A 20238-nucleotide genomic window follows, 5' to 3' on the forward strand; every position below is an offset into this window, starting at 1 on the left:
GGCAGCTGACTAAACTCAAGCTCAGGATCTCTAAAACTTGAGAGCAACTGGAGTCAATATGGAACATTAGGAAGGCTAAGCTTGTGGGACCAGAAGCAGACATTCAGAGTTTTCCATTTCACCAAACATAACCTGCATCTGATGCATTTTATGTTATAAGTATGCACTCTAGTCAAAGGCACAATTAGAGATCTCTTGGGCTATAATGCCCAATTTCTCAACCAAAAATCCACAAACATATTCCAATTGGTTGCTTTGTTTTGGGAATTTTGGGGAGATGGAGAGGTGTAGTGAAAGATATAAGAGGGAAAAATAGCCTGGGAAATGTTTTAAAATTTATAATTGGTTTAGTCTCATTACTTTTTTAGAGGAAAAGTTCCCCATACTTCCACTACCCTTTGTGCAAAGAAGTTCATTCTGAAATCAGCCATCAACAGGCCAATTCTAATTTCAAGGTTAGACCATATTTTTCTGGAATTCTGCTTCATTGTACATAGTTTGCTCTATTCACCTATCATTATTCCATGGTAGTAATCCTTAATCTGGATTCCAGGTAGTTTTTCAGAAATTCTAACGGCTCTTACTGTATGATTTGTTCCCATATAAGCAACAAAAAGGTAAGGATTAATTATCTTGTTCCAGAACTCTGTTTTTTTTTTCCCATGATCTCTTCAACTCAGAAAATTGAAAAAACAACCACATCTACAAAAGAGATCAAGCATTCTAAAAATTCTCCCAGCTTCGTAAAATGATTTTTCTGTGATAATCAAGCTACTGAACTTTGGTATCTTTATGATAACTTTGGCATCTGTAAGATTTCATTTCAGGTCTAACTAGACTCCTCATGCACTGCATATTTACACCTTTCCTCCAACTCCCACAAGAAATTACTGATAAAACTCTTCACAATTTCACTTTGTGTTATTTGTAACTCTTTTGTTAAATATCTTTTCACTTAGCATTTCTGTTTCTTTTCATTCCCTACAACTCAATTCTCCATTGCATTCTTGCTTTTATCCACATACAACGAAATCTGGCAAGACCACACTTACTTCAAGTTCATCCTCTTGAGCAACTTTCTTTCCACTCTTTATATATATCACTGTCCGACTAAACCAGCATTATATCTCTGCAGTAACAAAAAGCTTCCTTCTTGTCATTAAACTAGTAACCACATTTTAAATACGCATTCCACTCCAAAATCCATGTCCATTTCCCCTGCACTTCATTTTTGAAGCTCTTCAAATCAAGTTTCCACCCTTGCCACAACTCTAAAATAGGTCAAATCAGGGTCATGAAATTTTACTTCAGTGATGCACTGTGCCTTTTCATTCTAATTTAGTTCTAAGCTTTCTCCTCAAAGCTGAAGCTTCTGAAAGTCTGCCTATCTGAGGAATTCAGTGTGTGCACAAGACAAAGCTGACCAAGACGCAATCCTCTGAATGACCTGCGTGGTCCAGCAGAGTACAACTAGAATTGTTTGATTGTCTGAACTATTCGACCCTTCGAGCAAGCACCACCATTCAGTATGATCAAGGCTGATCATCCAAAATCAATACCCCGTTCCGTCTTTTTCCCCATATCCCTTGATTCCCTTAGCCCTAAGAGCTAAATATCCCTCATCCTGGTTCCAAAAGTTGAAATAACTGTACTTTAAAAAAAAAACAATCCTATCTGTCTAATCTAAACTTCGATTTTTTATCATTAAGATTACAAAAGAAAAATTAAGACTTCACTTGGATCAACTTGAAAAGCAGAAATAATATTAAATGTTGTAATTTTGTTTCTCATATTGGTAGAAGAATAGAAGAAACTCACTATGTCTAATTCATGGATGGAGCCATTTGAAGAAGGAGGCAAATCAGCTCTTGGATCTGTAACCTGTTTGTTCTTCACAGTTGGAATTGGTGGAGAAGGTGTTCTCTGAAATACAGATATTTTACTCCAGTCTATTAATTTATTTTCATAAAAATAATATTCTCGGGATATAGAATTAATTGGAATAAAAGTGAAATTATGCCAATAACGGAATTAAACCCACATATATTGCAACAATCTCCTTTTAAAATAGTCTATGAAAAATTTAAATTCTTGGAATTTATGTGACTAAGAAATATACTTCTTTATTTAAATTAAACTTCCCTCCTTTACTTAATAAACTACATAAGAATATTCAGTATTGGAAAACACTCCCCATTTCAATGCTTGGTAGAATTAATGCCATAAAAATGATTTTCCTTCCACAACTACTGTACTTATTTCAATCAATTCCGATATATCTTCCAAAATGTTTTTGTTTTTTTTAACTTGACTCTATTGTTACAAGCTTTATTTGGGATAACAAGAACCACAGAATAAGTAAAAAACATTTGTGTAAATCCAAGATGAATGGAGGATTAGTCTTACCAAATTTTTTATTATATTTTTGGGCAGTTGATATTAAAAATATGACCTTCTGGTTGGAGGATATGGATCAACAACCAGATTGGTTAACGATGGAAAAGGAAGATTGGTTACCTTTTGAAATTGGCTCGATTTTGTTAGCCCCTATCAAATTGAATTTTAAAACTTATAGTGGAAATCCGATAATATATAATGGTATACGAACTTGGAAACAATTAAAAAACAATTAAATTGGATAATTTATCACTCCTTCTCCCTATTGTAAATAACCCTTCATTTAAACCTTCTGTGTTAGATAAAAGTTTTGCACAATGGAAAACCCATGGAATTACCGAAAAGGTATTTTTCTTTCATTTCAAGAGCTACAACAGAATTATGGACTACACCCAAATAATTTTTTTAGATATTTGCAATTTAGAGATTATGTAAAATCACATACACAAGAATATAGAATTAGAGATCCAGAAATCCTTGATGAATGTTTGAATAAACATCCTAATGCAGATAAATTAATATCCCACATCTATAATATCCTTTTAGATATTGAGGTCCCGTCGACGGAATTACACAGACAAGCATGGGGAAAATGAATTGGCTCAACCCATAACGAAAGATATATGGGATGAAAGGTTACAACATATACATCAATGCTCGTTAAATGCCAGACACTCTTTAGTACAATTCAAAGTACTGCATAGATTGCACTACTCTAAAACAAAATTAAACAGAATTTTCCAAATATCTCTCCTATCTGTGACAAACGTCAATGCTCAGAAGCTAATCTAACATACCTTTGCAAACTTCATAAAAATTAAAAAAAAATTGATGATATTTTTTAAATTATTTCTGAAGTTGTAAATATTCAATTGGATCCTGATCCAAAACTAATAATATTAGGAATATCGGAACAAAGTATAAAACTTACAATAAATCAAATAAATTTTCTTGATTATAGTATAACTGGGAAAAAATGAATACTAAAATTTTTGAAAAATCCAACAACCCCCACAATTAAAATTTGGATTACGGAAATGTCTGAGACCTTACACTTGGAAAAAATTAGACTTGTCTTAATTGACAATCAGAACCATTTGCTAGAATATGGTCTCCATTTATTGATTTTCTAAAAGGGTAAATTGGTTCAACACGGCAGCTGGACTGAAACTTGAGTCCAGGATTAGATGAATAATTATACTTTATAATCTACGGACCTATCTCCAAAATTGTGTTATTGATAATTTCCTTTGTTTTCTCTTTCCCCTCTCTATTAGTTTATAGTTTCCCTTTTTTTTCCTCTTATTTCTTTTCTCTCTATAGTTCTATCTTTCAAAAAAAAAATTTAAATAAAAAATAGAAGCTTTGTATATATGCAATTGGTACGCAACTCGTGTTTTGGATATTATATGTATATGCTTCTAATAACCATATAACCATATAACAATTACAGCACGGAAACAGGCCATCTCGACCCTTCTAGTCCATGCCGAACACATATTCTCCCCTTGTCTCATATACCTGCACTCAGACCATAACCCTCCATTCCTTTCCCGTTCATATAACTATCCAATTTATTTTTAAATGATAAAAACGAACCTGCCTTCACCACCTTCACTGGAAGCTCATTCCACACAGCCACCACTCTGAGTAAAGAAGTTCCCCCTCATGTTACCCCTAAACTTCTGTCCCTTAATTCTCAAGTCATGTCCCCTTGTTTGAATCTTCCCTACTCTCAGTGGGAAAAGCTTATCCACGTCAACTCTGTCTATCCCTCTCATCATTTTAAAGACCTCTATCAAGTCCCCCCTTAACCTTCTGCGCTCCAAAGAATAAAGCCCTAACTTGTTCAACCTTTCTCTGTAACTTAGTTGCTGAAACCCAGGCAACATTCTAGTAAATCTCCTCTGTACTCTCTATTTTGTTGACATCCTTCCTATAATTAGGCGACCAAAATTGTACACCATACTCCAGAATTGGCCTCACCAATGCCTTGTACAATTTTAACATTACATCCCAACTTCTATACTCAATGCTCTGATTTATAAAGGCCAGCACACCAAAAGCTTTCTTTACCACCCTATCTACATGAGATTCCACTTTCAGGGAACTGTGCACAGTTATTCCCAGATCCCTCTGTTCACCTGCATTCTTCAATTCCCTACCATTTACAATGTACGTCCTATTTTGATTTGTCCTGTAAAGATGTAGCACCTCACACTTATCAGCATTAAACTCCATCTGCCATCTTTCAGCCCACTCTTCCAACTGGCATAAATCTCTCTGTAGACTTTGAAAATCTACTTCATTTTCCACAACCCCACCTATCTTAGTTTCATCTGCATACTTACTAATCCAATTTACCACACCATCATCCAGATCATTGATGTACATGACAAACAACAGTGGACCCAACACAGATCCCTGTGGCACCTCACTAGTCACTGGCCTCCAACCTGACAAACAACCATCCACCATTACTCTCTGGCATCTCCCATTCAGCCACTGTTGAATCCATCTTGCTACTCCACCATTAATACCCAACCATTGAACCTTCTTAACCAACCTTCCGTGAGGAACCTTGTCAAAGGCCTTACTGAAGTCCATATATACAACATCCACTGCTTTACCCTCATCAATTTCCCGAGTAACCTCTTCAAAAAATTCAAGAAGATTAGTCAAATATGACCTTCCAGGCACAAATCCATGTTGACTGTTCCTAATCAGACCCTGTTTATCCAGATGCTTATATATATTATCTCTAAGTATCCTTTCCATTAATTTGCCCACCACTGACGTCAAACTAACAGGTCTATAATTGCTAGGTTTACTCTTAGACCCCTTTTTAAACAATGGAACATCATGCGCAGTACGCCAATCCTCCGGTACTATTCCCGTTTCTAATGACATTTGAAATATTTCTGTCATAGCCCCTGCTATTTCTACACTAACTTCCCTCAATGTCCTAGGGAATATCCTGTCCGGACCTGGAGACTTATCCACTTTTATATTTCTCAAAAGTGTCAGTACTTCCTCTTCTTTGAATCTCATAGTTTCCATAGCTACTCTACTTGTTTCCCTTACCTCACATAATTCAATATCCTTCTCCTTGGTGAATACCGAAGAAAAGAAATTGTTCAATATCTTCCCCATCTCTTTTGGCTCTGCAGATAGTTGTCCACTCTGACTTTCTAATGGACCAATTTTATCCCTCGTTATCCTTTTGCTATTAATATAGCTGTAGAAACCCTTTGGATTTACTTTCACCTTACTTGCCAAAGCAACCTCACATCTTCTTTTAGCTTTTCTAATTTCTTTCTTAAGATTCTTTTTACATTCTTTATACTCCTCAAGCTCCTCATTTACTCCATGCTGCCTATAATTATTGTAGATCTCTCTCTTTTTCCAAACCGTGTCCAATTTCCCTTGAAAACCATGGCTCTTTCCAATTTTTACTATTTCCTTTCAACCGAACAGGGACATAAAGATTCTGTACTCTTAAAATTTCACCTTTAAATGTCCTCCATTTCTCTTCCACATCTTTCCCATAAAACAAACTGTCCCAATTTACTCCTTTTAAATCCTTTCGCATCTCCTCAAAGTTAGCCTTTCTCCAATCAAAAATCTCAACCCTAGGTCCAGTTCTGACCCTCTCCATAATTATATTGAAACTAATGGTGTTGTGATCACTGGTCCCGAACTGTTCCCCAAAACGCATACCTCTGCCACCTGACCCGTCTCATTTCCTAACAGGAGGTCCAGCACCGCCCCTTCTCTAGTAGGTACTTCTATGTATTGCTGCAAAAAACTATCCTGCACACATTTTACAAACTCTAACCCATCCAGCCCATTTACAGAATGTGTTTCCCAGTCTATGTGTGGAAAATTGAAATCTCCCACAATCACTACCTTGTGCTTACTACTAATATCTGCAATCTCCTTACATATTTGCTCTTCCAATTCTCCAATTTAAAAAAAAATAAATTAAATTTAAAAAAAAAAATAATAATATAAAACTCACACTGGTAAGCCCCCAATACACAAGTCTGGTTCAACAATTAAAGTAAAAATCTGTATCAGTCAACGAAAACTGCAAGCATTCATGGAGGATGTGCAAACATCTTCTTGGCAATCTCTTGCCAAAAGTGCCTTTATGTTCTTCACAACATTGTGCACGTTGTGTTGTTCAATGGAAGAACTTCAATCATTGTCACCTACACCCATTCCTTGCCCCCACTCATCAGAGGTTTAATGGTGCTGGTTGTTAAGAATTGCTACCTCGAGTGTGAGGAATAGTACAGAGATTTGGAGCCAATCTTTAGTCAGATTTCTTTCGTTTTTATTTTTGACTTTTTTATGGTTTGATGAACATTTTTTTTCTGCAAGATTTCTCAAGGCATTTATGACTACCTAATTCTGAAGAGCATACTGCTGAAACTGACCAGGCAATGAAGTGTCTGCAATCCCAATTTAGATCAGTCAACTTAGGGCTGTGCAGCACTCTGCCTGTGAGTGGAGATGTGCTGGACTCTTTAAGTAATTTGTAGTTTGAGCCTACAGAATTATTTTAAAAAGCTGATTCTTCTGCGAGTGAATCATGCCAGTTGTGATGAGACTAATGTGATTAAACGTCTCACTGAAGGCAAACTTTGGGCAATTCATTATTGCTCAGATCATTTGGTGAGTTGATGCCAGAACGAATAGCAATAGATTACACAAAATCCTGCATGATCGTAAAAAAAATTGGTAGTAGAGTAAAAAAGTTAGTAAATACCAATTATTTTTCCAAAAATATGTACAAAATTGATAAACGCCATTTTAATGCAGATTTCTTCCTACATGACACATTACATTATTCTGGCAATCTGAAGATCATTTTGTAAGCCTAAACAGAGAAACAATATCTCTTATTTGACATCTGAAGTGGGTTCAGGTCATTTCTAAGGCAGGAGTTGAATCGTGCCAAAACCAATCTCTAGAACTACTTCATCACGGTGGACGTAGGTAATACTGGACGTTAATCACTATGGCAAGATACAGTGCTCTTTTTGGGCACCGGCATGTCCTTAAGAAGCAGGCAAGAACCTCAGACCACAAAAGCGAGAGGTTGAAGATTTTCTTATGTACACCAGCTAGTTGGTTTCCATAGATTTTAGCACTCAGCTAGGTACGCTGTCTAGGCCAATGCTTTGCCCCGATTCACCATCTTGAAGGATACTCTGATATCAACCTCAGAGACCACAATCATAGAGTGGTTAAAGGCTGTGGGGGACTCATGTAGATTTGTCATTATTCTCCCTTTCAAAAGTATCCATAAAAGGCATTGAGCTCATCCAGATGTGATGTGATATTGCCACTATGCTACTCAGTTTTGCTTTGTGGGAGGGGATAGTATGCAAGTCCTGCACAGCTATGAAGTGTCCCTCAATTAATTATAAAGAAATGGCAATGATTATATTAACAATTAGTTCCCACTGATAACATCAAATAGTACAAATCAACTTTTCATATATTTTTAGATTCTAAAATTAAAACAAAATATACCTTTTCGTCTACCCTTTCACGCTGTGCCCTTTCCGCATGCTGTTGGAATAACTCCTCCTGTTTTTCCTCCTCTTCTTTTCGCTTTTTTTCTGCTACTTTACGACGTTCTTCAGCCAATCGTACAATTTCTTCATTTTTGAGCTTTTGCTGGAAGTGGAATCAGATGGAAATAACATATATTTTTAATTTAATGTCGATTTCTTTCCCACCCTATTTGCACCAAACCCTGAGATTCTCACATTTTACATCAGATTTCATGTGTAGGTCAACATCTATAAGAGCAAGCATACAAACAAGTAGGCCACAAGGCCCTTCAAACCTACTATACTCTCACAAAGATAAACTTGGAAATCTGATTTGAGTATTTGTCAGCTTCTCCACAAGATACTTGGACCACTCACTGTTGAAATCATTGTGATAGCATGACTTTAAACTAATAACACAAAAGTTAACTTAAAAGGCAATTCGTGGAGAAACGATGAAATATGAAAATAAGCTAGCCAATAATATAAAAGAGGGTAGCAAAAGTTTCTTCAGACTATTCAGTTCTCTGCGTCTTCATTTTCTTTTAACAAAATATTTTCAAATATCCTTTGAAAGCCCATATAAATGATAACAAATGTAACAATTTCATCTATTACCTTGGTTATCCTTCCAAATAGATCAACTAAGTCATTAGTTCTGACTTGCCCTTAACAAATGCATGCTGGTTCTCAATTCATAATTGTCTAAGTGCTCAGTCACTCTTTCCCTAATAATAGATTATCGTGCAAGAGAAAGGATATTAAAGCCACAGAGAGTATGCAGGTTAGATTCAGCAGGTTAATGCTAGGAATGAGAAACCCTACTTATGATAAAATACTTGTGATACCAAGTCTACTCCAATGGAGAGAACATTTTTTAGATTTTTTTTTTGTAAGTTAAGGGCCTGTCCCACTTACGCGACCTTGGCTCGAAATTACGTGACCTCATGGTCGCTTGAGGCGTATGGGCACCGTATGGCCGCGCGGGGCCGGTCCCACTTAGAAGCGCGGAGCTGTGCGGGGTTGGTCCCGACATCGCGCGGGGCTCCGAAATTCTTGCAGTGGCCGAAATCTTCGCGCCAACGGCCTGTCGACCCGCGTACGCACACAGGCGCATTGCGGTCGTACTCAGCGTCTTGACGGCTTACGCCTAGCGCGTGGCATTGCGTGATGATGTCACCGCCCGACGCCGTGCGACGCCCAAATTCAGTCGGCCCGCCTCCTGCCCAGCTGATTTGTAAGCATGACATAAATGACGTCACGCACGAACTTAGCGCGATCTCCGTTGGTCACGCCAAACGCACGCAATCGCATGCAAGTGGGACAGGCCCTTTAGGAGCTAAAATTATCATCTTTGTTGGTAGCCAGTGAGGTGAAGTATTCAATTTAAAATTACCACTAAGGGAGGAAGAATAGGAAAAATATATATTTAACATAGAGGATTGCTTTGCCACTGAAAATGGTTGTAACACATCATTCCAGTTTTTAAGGAATTACCAAAATAATTTGTGAAGCAGAGGAAGGTGCAAACCCTGAATAGAGAACATTGTCTAATGAGAGGCATTTTACATTTTAGAATACATTAATGAAGAAGCAACAGACATATGGCTTTACATCTTATAGTACCTTTCCTTGATACTGAGAGTTTTTCTTGCCCACAATGCTGAATACAAATTATAACTGAAATTTCCCATAAATTTTGCTGTGGGCATTAAGACTTGCCTTACAACATCCTGGCTGGTTAAAAAAAAAAACGATTGCTCTACCATAAAATTTTCCATTACTACAGCAGCATTTAAATGGAAAGTATAAAAAGTGCAGATTTAATCAGTTCTAATTAAAAATGAATTTGCTTTGAAATAATTAAACACCTATTTTAAATAGAAGGATTCACTTTGCTATATGTAGGGCGTGCCATTTAAGAAAAGCAGCAATTGAAAAAAAGTGCAAAGATTTCAGTCAAAATTGAAAGGTTACCTCCTCTTCTTTACGTCGTTTCTTTTCCTGTTCCTCTTCAAGTTCTTTTACAATTTGTACTCTCTGTTCAGCGAACCGCTTTTCTTCTCGTTGCTCTTCAAGTTTACTGTTTTCACGTTCTTCCTCTGCTTTAAGCCGCTTTTCTTCAATCTGAAACCAATTGATTTATTTTATTTCTTGAAGGAAAATTCAGACGAAAATACTGTCCTTTTATTTTACTAAATTTCACATACCACCTTTGCTGCATCAGAACTGCAGGCTAATCTTTTTTTTAATACTTTAGCTTGGTTTCCACGCTGTGGTGATGTGAAATTTGAGTATATAAATTTGAATTCTAGTTCTATTTTCTAAGTTGAAAAGTCATTAATTATTTATGCACAAATAATATCAGACGGAAAGATAAACTACAGAGTTTAAAATGCACAGCAAAAATTAAGCCTTGAAAGCAAAGTCCCTGCTGAGGTGCTGCAACACAAAGTTGTGAAAATTTGTGAATCAACTCAAACTGAAAGATAAGATCTAAAGTCTGAATTTATGAAAAATAATCTGTATGGGCTTTAATTAATTTAATTGCACCCTTTATAATGTGAAAAAATGAGATTTGGAGGCTGTACATTCACTCATTCATTCATTCATTCATTCATGAGGGCCTAAATTATATGTATCAATAACAATGTAAATTAAACATTTTCACTAATGCCAGCTTGTTGTAGAGTAATAAGTCTTAACCATCTAATCTCGGAGATGCCTGTGATAATTTACCGGGAAAAAGTGCTCCGATCGCGTGGCCTATGTATTTAACATTTAAACAGCGGCCGATTCGTGAACGCTGGGCTGCGGATCATCTCCGCGGGCGGGGGGGGGGGGGGGGGGGGGGGGGCTGTACATAGTGCCGTCCGTAGCGGCCGTTTCCAGGCCCTGACCACGGGAGAAAAGCGGAGGAATATTCATTGCACTTTATAGGCTGCCATTGGAGTGAGAAATGATCAGAAATGGCTGATGTTTATGTAGAAATGAATGGGTGTATGTGAACTTGAACTAATTTATCTATGGTAGTAACAGTGTTATTAACATTAAGAAGAGGTTGAAATGTTATGAATTGAAGTCCATGCAGACTTAATGACTATGAGATTTTTTTTTTGTCTTCCCTGCCATTAATATATATATATAGGTATAATGATATATAGTTTAAATGGACTGCAACACGGTAATAGGCTGCCCATGGTGTAATATGGGTATTGGCCACTAAATGGTGCTTACTTTCCCGATCTCATTTTCCAATTAGTTTAATTAATTAATGTGCAACTTTCGGCAATGACGAGTTATGACTTCCTTCTCAATTATATTTCATCTAAATCTGTGGAAAATTTCATGTAGTTCTGTGACTTGGGTCACGAAAACTGATTTCGAGACACATTTTTGATGCTCGGCCCACAGCCTATCAGTGTCAAAGCAATCAGTGTTTGGGCCAATGGGTCTGCACTGAAGTAGATTTTTATTACCCCCTAATTTTTCATCAATCAAAAGTAGTAGCATTTGGTCAATGTGGTTGATTTTAGCATACTACTATCAGAGCTTTCCACAGACTTCGGAGTTATTTATATATGAACATTTATGATTTTTTTTAATTCATTACTAAAACATGATTAGCAAATTATAACTTGTTCTATCTCTTATTCAACTTCCTGCGCCGCAAGATTACTAGACAATGTTACACATCACATGTCTTTCAAAGGGATCAATTCTTGATTCCCTTTTGAGTCTTGACAAAATAATTTTGAAAGTACAATTGATACAGGAAGACATATTTATATGCCATCATTCATGACTACAGGAGGTCCATGATTCCGAAGAAGTACTTTTGAAATATTTTTCAATGCCAAAAATATGGCATCCAATTTGTGCACTGATGGGATCATAACTAGAGTACGTTTTAATGATACTGAATGAGGATACATTTTGGCCAGGTGAGTGCCATTTCATCATGGTACATATAGCCTTAAAGATCAGCACAAAGGTAACTTCCCTACTTTTCTTACAAATAGTGCATCACAAAATCTCTTTTCTTATAATTATACATTAGTTATACATTAATAAATATATAATCCATCTCCGAAGGCAGACTTGGTTTTGCCTCTCATCTAAAAGGCTTCATCTCAGATAATGCAATCCTCCCTCAGTACTGCACTGGATGTACCAACCTTGATTTTTGTGTTCAAGTTTCTGGTGTGGCGCTTGAATCACAAAAGTCGACCAAACTGAAAGCAACAGATTGCAAAAGTCTCAATTTCAATTGGAGTGATCCAGACCTCCCACTAAGAAAGATGCTAAGTGTTGCCTCTGCAACTGACTGACCAACACACTCACAGGAGCTACTCAGGTAGTGACAGGTCCTTTAACCCATGCTGGAATAACACTTCACCCTCTTCTAAAGAAATGTTTCTGTGATCAAGGTGCACACTTTAAGAACATTTGAAAGTATCAATATTTATGAGGTATGAGCAATATTATGTATATATTCATATACATGTTGAAAATGGCACCACCTGTCATTAATTTAATTTAATGTCACAAGTACAGAGGTACAGAGTAAAGCCTTTTTGTTGCATGCCCATGCAATGCAGAAGTGAAACAAAATACTTCATGATGAAGCAGAAGTGCTGATCTCACTTAGCTATTTGTTTTAAGATTTTTATAAATTCTATAATAATAGTTCATTAAAATATTCCACTATGCAGCATTTGAAAGAAAATATTTAACAAATGGCCAGAGATCAATGCCTTCTACGATGGAAAAGAAAGTTATCAAACTATCTGCCTCAACCAATCAGAATTAGGGGAAACAATCTGAGGGATTTTCAGAGGAATGACATAGAAAAGGGAGAGCAAGACAATTTAATTTCTAGGCCACAAGACTTTGTAGTGCAACTTGACTTTGTAGTACACACATTTTAATCCAACAGCAATCCAATTGATCCGCAGCAGAGCTGACTTTTTTTTATTCTCACAGATAAAGTAGAGCAACTGTAAATTCAATGAAATGAAAACAAAGAGAAAGGAATAAATGAGTTCAACAAAAAGGTGAATATTTTTAACTGCATTTACTTGTAAGCGTAGATATTCTTTATATTTTTCCTGATCAGGAACTTTTCTTTCAATTTGTTGATCGATGATCGGATTTCCTTGGGAATATTGTGATGCATTTGCAAAAGTAAAACCTACAAAAAGAAAAAAGAAAAAGAAATAACATCTCCAAACTGTCACAACTTAAAACAAATAGTTTGCATGGGTTAACTTTATTCAATGTGTGTGAAGAAAATCAACAGGAGACCACACACCAGTTTTATTAGTGGGTTAGCAGTGGAGAGAATTGGCAGCTTCAAATTCCTGGGTATTAACATCTCGGAAGATCTGTCCTGGGACCAGCAGGTGTGTGACCTACTTGCTTTGAAGTTTAAAGAGATTTGGCATGACTGCAGATGTACTGTAGGTAGTATTCTGACTGGTTACATCATGGCCTGGCACAGCAATTGCAAAGCACTAGAACACAAGAGGCTGCCGGGAGCAGTACACTCTGCCCAGTCCATGTCAGGCAGCCAACCCACCAGCAAAAGCATCTACATGAGGTGCCACCTCAGGGACGTGGCATCTATCATCAAAGATCCCCACCATCCATTGCATGCCCTCTTCTCGCTGTTACCATCAGGCAGAGAGGCACAGAAACCTGAATTTGCATACCATATGTCCAGGAACAGCTGACAACATATTTCTGGATGGATGCGGGCATTTTAGGTGGGCTAGCACAGATAACAAGAGTAATATTACAGGTACACCTCATTAATCTCAGGACAGGAATATGATTCAGGGTGATTTCGTGGGTGAAGCATGAGGGAAAAGAGAATTTAATCCATTATAATGATCTGAAAAGTAACCCCACATCACTACCCCAAAACAATTGGTATCAAGACACTATAACCAGTATAATGTAGAATATCTGACGCATGCAATTGTTCTGAATATTCACTTTCATGCAAATTTACCTCTGGCTTTCTCTTGAGGAGTTGCAGCACCTGGTCTGGTTAAATTCTGATCAAGAGGTACCGTGACTTTAGGATCTTGATTTTGTTGATGAGGGAAGCCCCTGTAGGCATTTTCATTCTGTTTATGCATTTTCTTCAGATCAGCTGTTTGCAATGTCATACAAGGTAAAGTAAATGCATTTCAGATTACAATAAAAAAACTCCCAAAAAATGTAAGACAGCATTGGATGTTTAATTTAAAAAAAATCAGAATCAGAGGGCATTAATGAGCCCATGTTATTCAGTAGTAGTACAGGTGCACAACCTTTTATCCGAAGATCCAAATAACGAAAACCTCCGAATAGCGGCCATTTTTTCGGTCCTTGAAGAAAGGTCCTTGAAAACGTTCACCAAGGGCGGCCCGCAGAGGTGACAGCGGAACCTCCGGTCGGTCCTCGAAGAAAGGGGAACTAAATCCCCATTCATAAAAGAGAAGATGGGGGTATATTGCGCGGGAGGGTTAATAATTGACAATATGCTGCTGCCTGCCCGCTGAGTGAAAAAGTTCCCACGGTAGACTCACGATACACAGTGCAGATTGTCGATCCCTTCAGTTTCACCCCACCTACGCCCCTCTGCTTCCCGGCCATGTGTGTGACCCCTTCCCTCCCCTCTCCAGCTCCCCGCCCATTGCACCGGCACGGGGGCTTTGCACTGTCTTCACGTCGGCGATTGTAGCAGGACCGTGCCAGTCACCGGAGACGTCAGGACCAATTGGACACCGACCACCAGGCCCACCGCAAGCACGGAGATCCCAGAGACCCACAGCCAGCAGCAACCCAACCCAGCCCAGCCCCACTCCAACTACAGAGGAACCTGGGTTGCGGATGACGGGGCGCAGCTCGGGGCGTCGTAGGGGCCCATCGGGGAGCGGCCACTCAAAGCCACGCCGGGCGATGTAGGGCCCTGCCCCGGTCTTGATGTTGGGGCCCCCGGCGGGCGCTAGCAAGTCCGCGGCAATTTACAGCCGCGCCGGGCGTTGTAAGGCCCCCCTCCAGGTCACTCTCAACCCCGTAATTCGGGCGGGAGAAGTCGCCGCTGCCGGTGCCCCGCAAAGCAGTCTCCCACCGGGGACCCGCGAGCTCCCGGTGTCACCATCCACCGGAGTCGGGTCGCAGCAGCTCGCCCCCGCAGCTCTCCACGCTCCGAAGCTGGCTAGCTCCACGGAGGTAGGTCCGTAGGCCCACAGCTCCCACCGCCGCCCACCGACCCCCAGGCCCACTGCAAGCACGGAGATCCCAGAGACCCACAGCCAGCAGCAACTCCAGCCCAGCCCCGCTCCAACTCCAGAGAAACACGTAGGGGCAGAAGCTGATGGTGTGCAAGGTACGTCTTGTTCTTGGGGTGGCGGATGAGGGGGCGCAGCTCGGGCTGTGGGCAAACTGCCACTTGTCGCCGTAGCGGCCCATCGGGGAGCGGATTCCTCTGGAGTTGGAGGGGGAGGGGGGTATTGTGCTGTTTGATCGCCCCCTGCTATCACAGGGACAGGGAGACACAGCGGCTTTTTAGACTGGTGGGCAATCACTTCCAAAGTTCTGCCCACACAGTCAGTACACCTCTCCTACACTGCATTTCATACAAACATTTATTCTGCAAGAAAAAACGACATTGAAGACTCAAACTCGCGATCGAGTAACTGCCAGGATCAAGGCGCAAACTCGCGACCTTGCGGATATGAGCCGAGCACTCTACCACTGAGCCAGCCATTAAAATCTACGCTAAAAAAATTCCATTCCGAAGACCGACAAATTCTGAATTACGAAAAGTGTCTGGTCCCAAGGCTTTCGGATAAAAGGTTGTGCACCTGTAGTAGTAGTAGTAGTAGCAGTAGTAGGTGAAAATACAGATATTATTGCAGATATGCAAAATATAAAACTCATACTTAGCAAATTTCCTTCTGCATCTCTTAGAGGTGCACCTCCACCTCCTCTTCCCCATGGATTGTAAATTTTCATTTCCTGCTGAACTTTTGCATCATATTTCAGTGTTTCTTCCTTTTCTTTTTTCTTCCTTTCCTCTCGTTCTTGCATCTAAAGATATCAAGCATTTAAGAATAATTTCCTGTAACATTTGAGAATAATTTTACAAAATATACTCAGGCCACTGACGAGTTTGGTGTGAAGCATGCTCTAGCTGAATAAATGTCTCTGTCCAGTTAAACAACTCAGACCTATTATAAATATTAACAAATTAATAATTTGTTAATATTCCCTTGAGAATAATGTCCCAGAACATATAAGACAATGACTTATATTGTCATTGTCTTATATGTAAGTTGTAATATTACCAACTATAATATAAGTAATATGTTGTTATATTATGTTTAACAACTCGAGCTTAGAATGACATATATATGAATATGCAGGCTGCCTTTAAATTCTCTACTTACAGTGCCCTCCAAAATGTTTGGGACAAAGACCCATCATTTATTTATTTGCATCTTTACTCCACAATTTGAGATTTGTAATAGAAAAAATCACTAGTGGTTAAAGTGCACATTGTCAGATTTCAATAAAGGCAGTTTTTATATATTTTGGTTTCACCATGTAGAAATTACACTAGTGCTAATACATAGTCCCCCCCCCCCCCCCCCCCCCCCCCCATTTCAGGGCAGCATAATGTTTGGGACGCAGTAATGTCATGTAAATGAAAGTAGTCATGTTTAGTATTTTGTTGCATATCCTTTGCATGCAATGACTGCTTGAAGTCTGCGATTCATGGACATCACCAGTTGCTGGGTGTCTTCTCTGGTGATGCTCTGACAGGCCTGTATTGCAGCCATCTTTAGCCTATGCTTATTTTTGGGGCTAGTCCCCTTCAGTTTTCTCTTCAGCATATAAAAGGCATGCTCAATTGTGTTCAGATCGGGCGATTGACTTGGCCACTCTAGAATTTACCATTTTTTAGCTTTGAAAAATGTCTTTGTTGCTTTAGCAGTATGTTTGGGATGATTGTCGTGCCGTAGAATGAACTGCCGGCCAATGATTTTTGAGGCATTTGTTTGAACTTGAGCAGATAGGATGTGTCTACACACTTCAGAATTCATTCTGCTACTACCATCAGCAATTGTATCATCAATGAAGATAAGTCATACATTTCAGCAGCCATACATGCCCAGGCCATAACACCCCCACCACCGTGTTTCACAGATGAGGTGGTATGCTTTGGACCTTGGGCAGTACTTTCTTTCCTCCATACTTTGCTCTTGTCATCACCCTGATATAAGTTAATCTTCGACTCATCTGTCCACAAGACCCTTTTCCAGAACCGTGGTTGCTCTTTTAAGTATTTCTTGGCAAACTGTAACCTGGCCATCCTATTTTTGCAGCTAACCAGTGGTTTACATCTTGCAGTGTAGCCTCTGTATTTCTGTTCATGGTCTTCTGTGGAATGTGGTCATTGACAAATCCACACCTGACTCCTGAAGAGTGTTTCTGATCTGTCAGACAGGTGTTTGGGGATTTTTCTTTATTATAGCGAGAATTCTTCTGTCATCAGCTGTGGAGGTCTTCCTTGGTCTGCCAGTCCCTTTGCGATTAGTGCTCTCTTTCTTCTTAATGATGTTCCAAACAGTTGATTTTGGTAAGCCTAAGGTTTGGCTGATGTCTCTAACAGTTTTATTCTTGTTTCTCTGTCTCATAATGGCTTATTTGACTTTAATTGGCACAACTTTGGTCCTCATGTTGATAAACAGCAATAAAAGTTCCCAAAGGTGATGGAAAGACTGGAGGACAGATTAGGTGCTGAGAGCTCTTATACCTGCATTAAGGAGGCATTTAAACACACCTGAGCAATTACAAACACATGTGAAGCATGTTTGGGACACATGTGAAGCACGTGTCCCAAACATTATGGTGCCCTGAAATGGGAGGGACTATGTATAAATACTGCTGTAATTTCTACATGATGAAACCAAAATGTATAAAAATACCCTTTAATAAAACCTGACAATGTGCACTTTAACCAGTGTGATTTTTTCTATTAGAAATCTCAAATTGTGGAAATACAGAGGCAAATAAAACAAATGATGGGTCTTTCTCCCAAACATTATGGAGGGCACTGTATATACACATAAGTTTCAAGACTAAACATATATTATCTTTGTTCATACTTAATCACTTCTAATGAGAATAGTATGTAAGAGGATTATCGAGGATTTTTTAATGAAAATCAGTTTCTTGCAACCAAAATTTACATTTATGCCTTTCATCAAAAAGGCATAGAATTGGCAACTCCCTTTACTTTAAAAGATGCAAAACATCTACAAGGGAGTAAGTTTTAGGAACTGTGTTTTAAAAAGTTGACAATGTCCAATTCAAAGATTCATCCTTGAAGGTTGTATCATACATAATTATTCAAATTATAACAGCAGGTGTGCTTGTGGACATGACTTAATAATACATTTCGGAGGGTGCTATTTTGTATTTACAACTAATAAAAGTTCAAATCCAAACCATCTTCACACCCTAAGTTGCCATAAATGGACCCAGTAGGTAAGGCAATAATAGGCATTGGCTAAATATTACATTGATTTTCCTATTGGGGAAAACAACATTTTAGACTGTTCATATTTACTAAATTTGATAGAAATTGGTAAAATAAAGAGCATGTAATGAGAAACTTAAAAATAGTTTCACCTGTTTTTGCAAGAAATCCTTGTAGGTTTGTGGACTTTGCTTTGAAAAACCTGCTTGCTGCTCTGGTAAGAATCCACCTTCTGAATTTCTAATAGTGGTGGCATCATGAACATTTGGCGCGCTGCAAATGAAATGAAGACCGAGAGTTGGTGACTGATGTATAACGACAAGCAAATTAAAAAAACAGATCATAATTCAAATCCATTTTCATACTGAAAATTTCAGATTCTATGGAAGCACAATGAACAACAATTAAGCAGCGAATATAACTTGTAGAATATTGTCTGTGAGAAGATTCCTTATGATTTAGTTTGGAAGGCAAGGCTTTGATTGAACTCAGCATTCTGTATAGATAAGTTCATAAGGCATTGGAGCAGAATTAGGCCATTCAACCCATTGAGTTCACTCCACCATTCAATCGTGGCTGATCTATCTTTCCCTCTCAACCCCATTCTCCTGTCTTCTCTCCATAACCTTTGACATCCTTATTAATCAAGAACTAGTCAATCTCCACTTTAAAAATTCCCAATTACTTAGCTTGTACAGCCGCCTGTGGCAATGAATTCCACAGATTCACCACCTTCTGATTAGAAAAATTCCTCCTCATCTCCTTTGTAAAGGTACGTCCCTTTATTCAGAGGTTGTGCCCTCTAATCCTAGACTCTCCCACTAGTAGAAATATCCGCTCCACATTTACTCAATCCAGGCCTTTCTCTGGCTGTTCGGTAAATTTCAATGTGATCGCCTTCATCCTTCTAAAGTCCAGCTATTACAGGCCCAGTGCCATCAAACACTAATCATTCGTTAACCCAATCATCCCCAGGATCATTGTCGTAAACTTCATCTGGACCATCTCCAACACCAGCACATCCCTCCACAGAGATGGGGCCCAAAACTGATCACAATACTCCAAATGTAGTCTGAGCAGTACCAACAGTGCCTGTTGGTGCAGGCAACATTCTACAAGTTAACATTAGCTGGTTAATTGTTCATAGTGCTTCCAGAGAATCTAAAACTTTCAGTATGAAAATGGATATAAATTATCCTCTCAGTTATTTAAATAATGAGATATAAAGCATTAATGGAAAAAATATGGAGGTGGTAAGCGAGAAAGAAAACTCACATAGGACATAAATAATACAGAACAACATTGCAATGAAGAAAATGCATAAAAGCCAAACAGTGGTTAAAATGATAGAAGAGTTAATTTTCAGCTGAACAAAAAAATGCAAGAACCACAGAGTAATGATGATGGAAGACTTCAGTTATCTTAATAAAATCAGAGAAGGGATAGGGGAAGGTTGTATTAATGTGGCTGATTGGAGGAGTTGGCTTGGTGTGGTTAGGTTAGATGAGGAGAAAATGGGGCAGGTCTGATTGTAGCTGAGACAATCTGGGGATGCAGTTATGCACAGAAAGGTAATCATGGAGGTGTCACATTTGCCACTTTAATAATATTAAGAATGGCCTCAGCACATCAGTTTGCTGCTTTGAATGTGTTGCAATTTTACAGAAGTAACATCAAAATAAGTATTGCATGTTATTTGCCATCAATGTGCAATCTCTGAATAAACATGTGTGA

General features: G+C 38.7%; 1 protein-coding gene across 1 annotated transcript in view; it reads right to left on the reverse strand.

The window, feature by feature from the left end:
* Window positions 1-20238, reverse strand: part of cspp1 (centrosome and spindle pole associated protein 1) — a 109429-nt gene that overhangs the window by 35112 nt on the left and 54079 nt on the right. Inside the window, exons 16-22 of the mRNA XM_033019366.1 lie at window positions 18657-18777; window positions 15902-16049; window positions 13981-14124; window positions 13046-13158; window positions 9942-10091; window positions 7942-8088; window positions 1819-1923 (exon numbers count right to left, since the gene is read on the reverse strand). Coding sequence (XP_032875257.1) covers window positions 1819-1923; window positions 7942-8088; window positions 9942-10091; window positions 13046-13158; window positions 13981-14124; window positions 15902-16049; window positions 18657-18777 — 928 coding nt within the window. The remainder of the gene's footprint in view (window positions 1-1818; window positions 1924-7941; window positions 8089-9941; window positions 10092-13045; window positions 13159-13980; window positions 14125-15901; window positions 16050-18656; window positions 18778-20238) is intronic.

Source organism: Amblyraja radiata, chromosome 4 (assembly GCF_010909765.2).
Source record: "Amblyraja radiata isolate CabotCenter1 chromosome 4, sAmbRad1.1.pri, whole genome shotgun sequence".
NCBI classification, from domain to species: Eukaryota; Metazoa; Chordata; class Chondrichthyes; order Rajiformes; family Rajidae; genus Amblyraja; species Amblyraja radiata.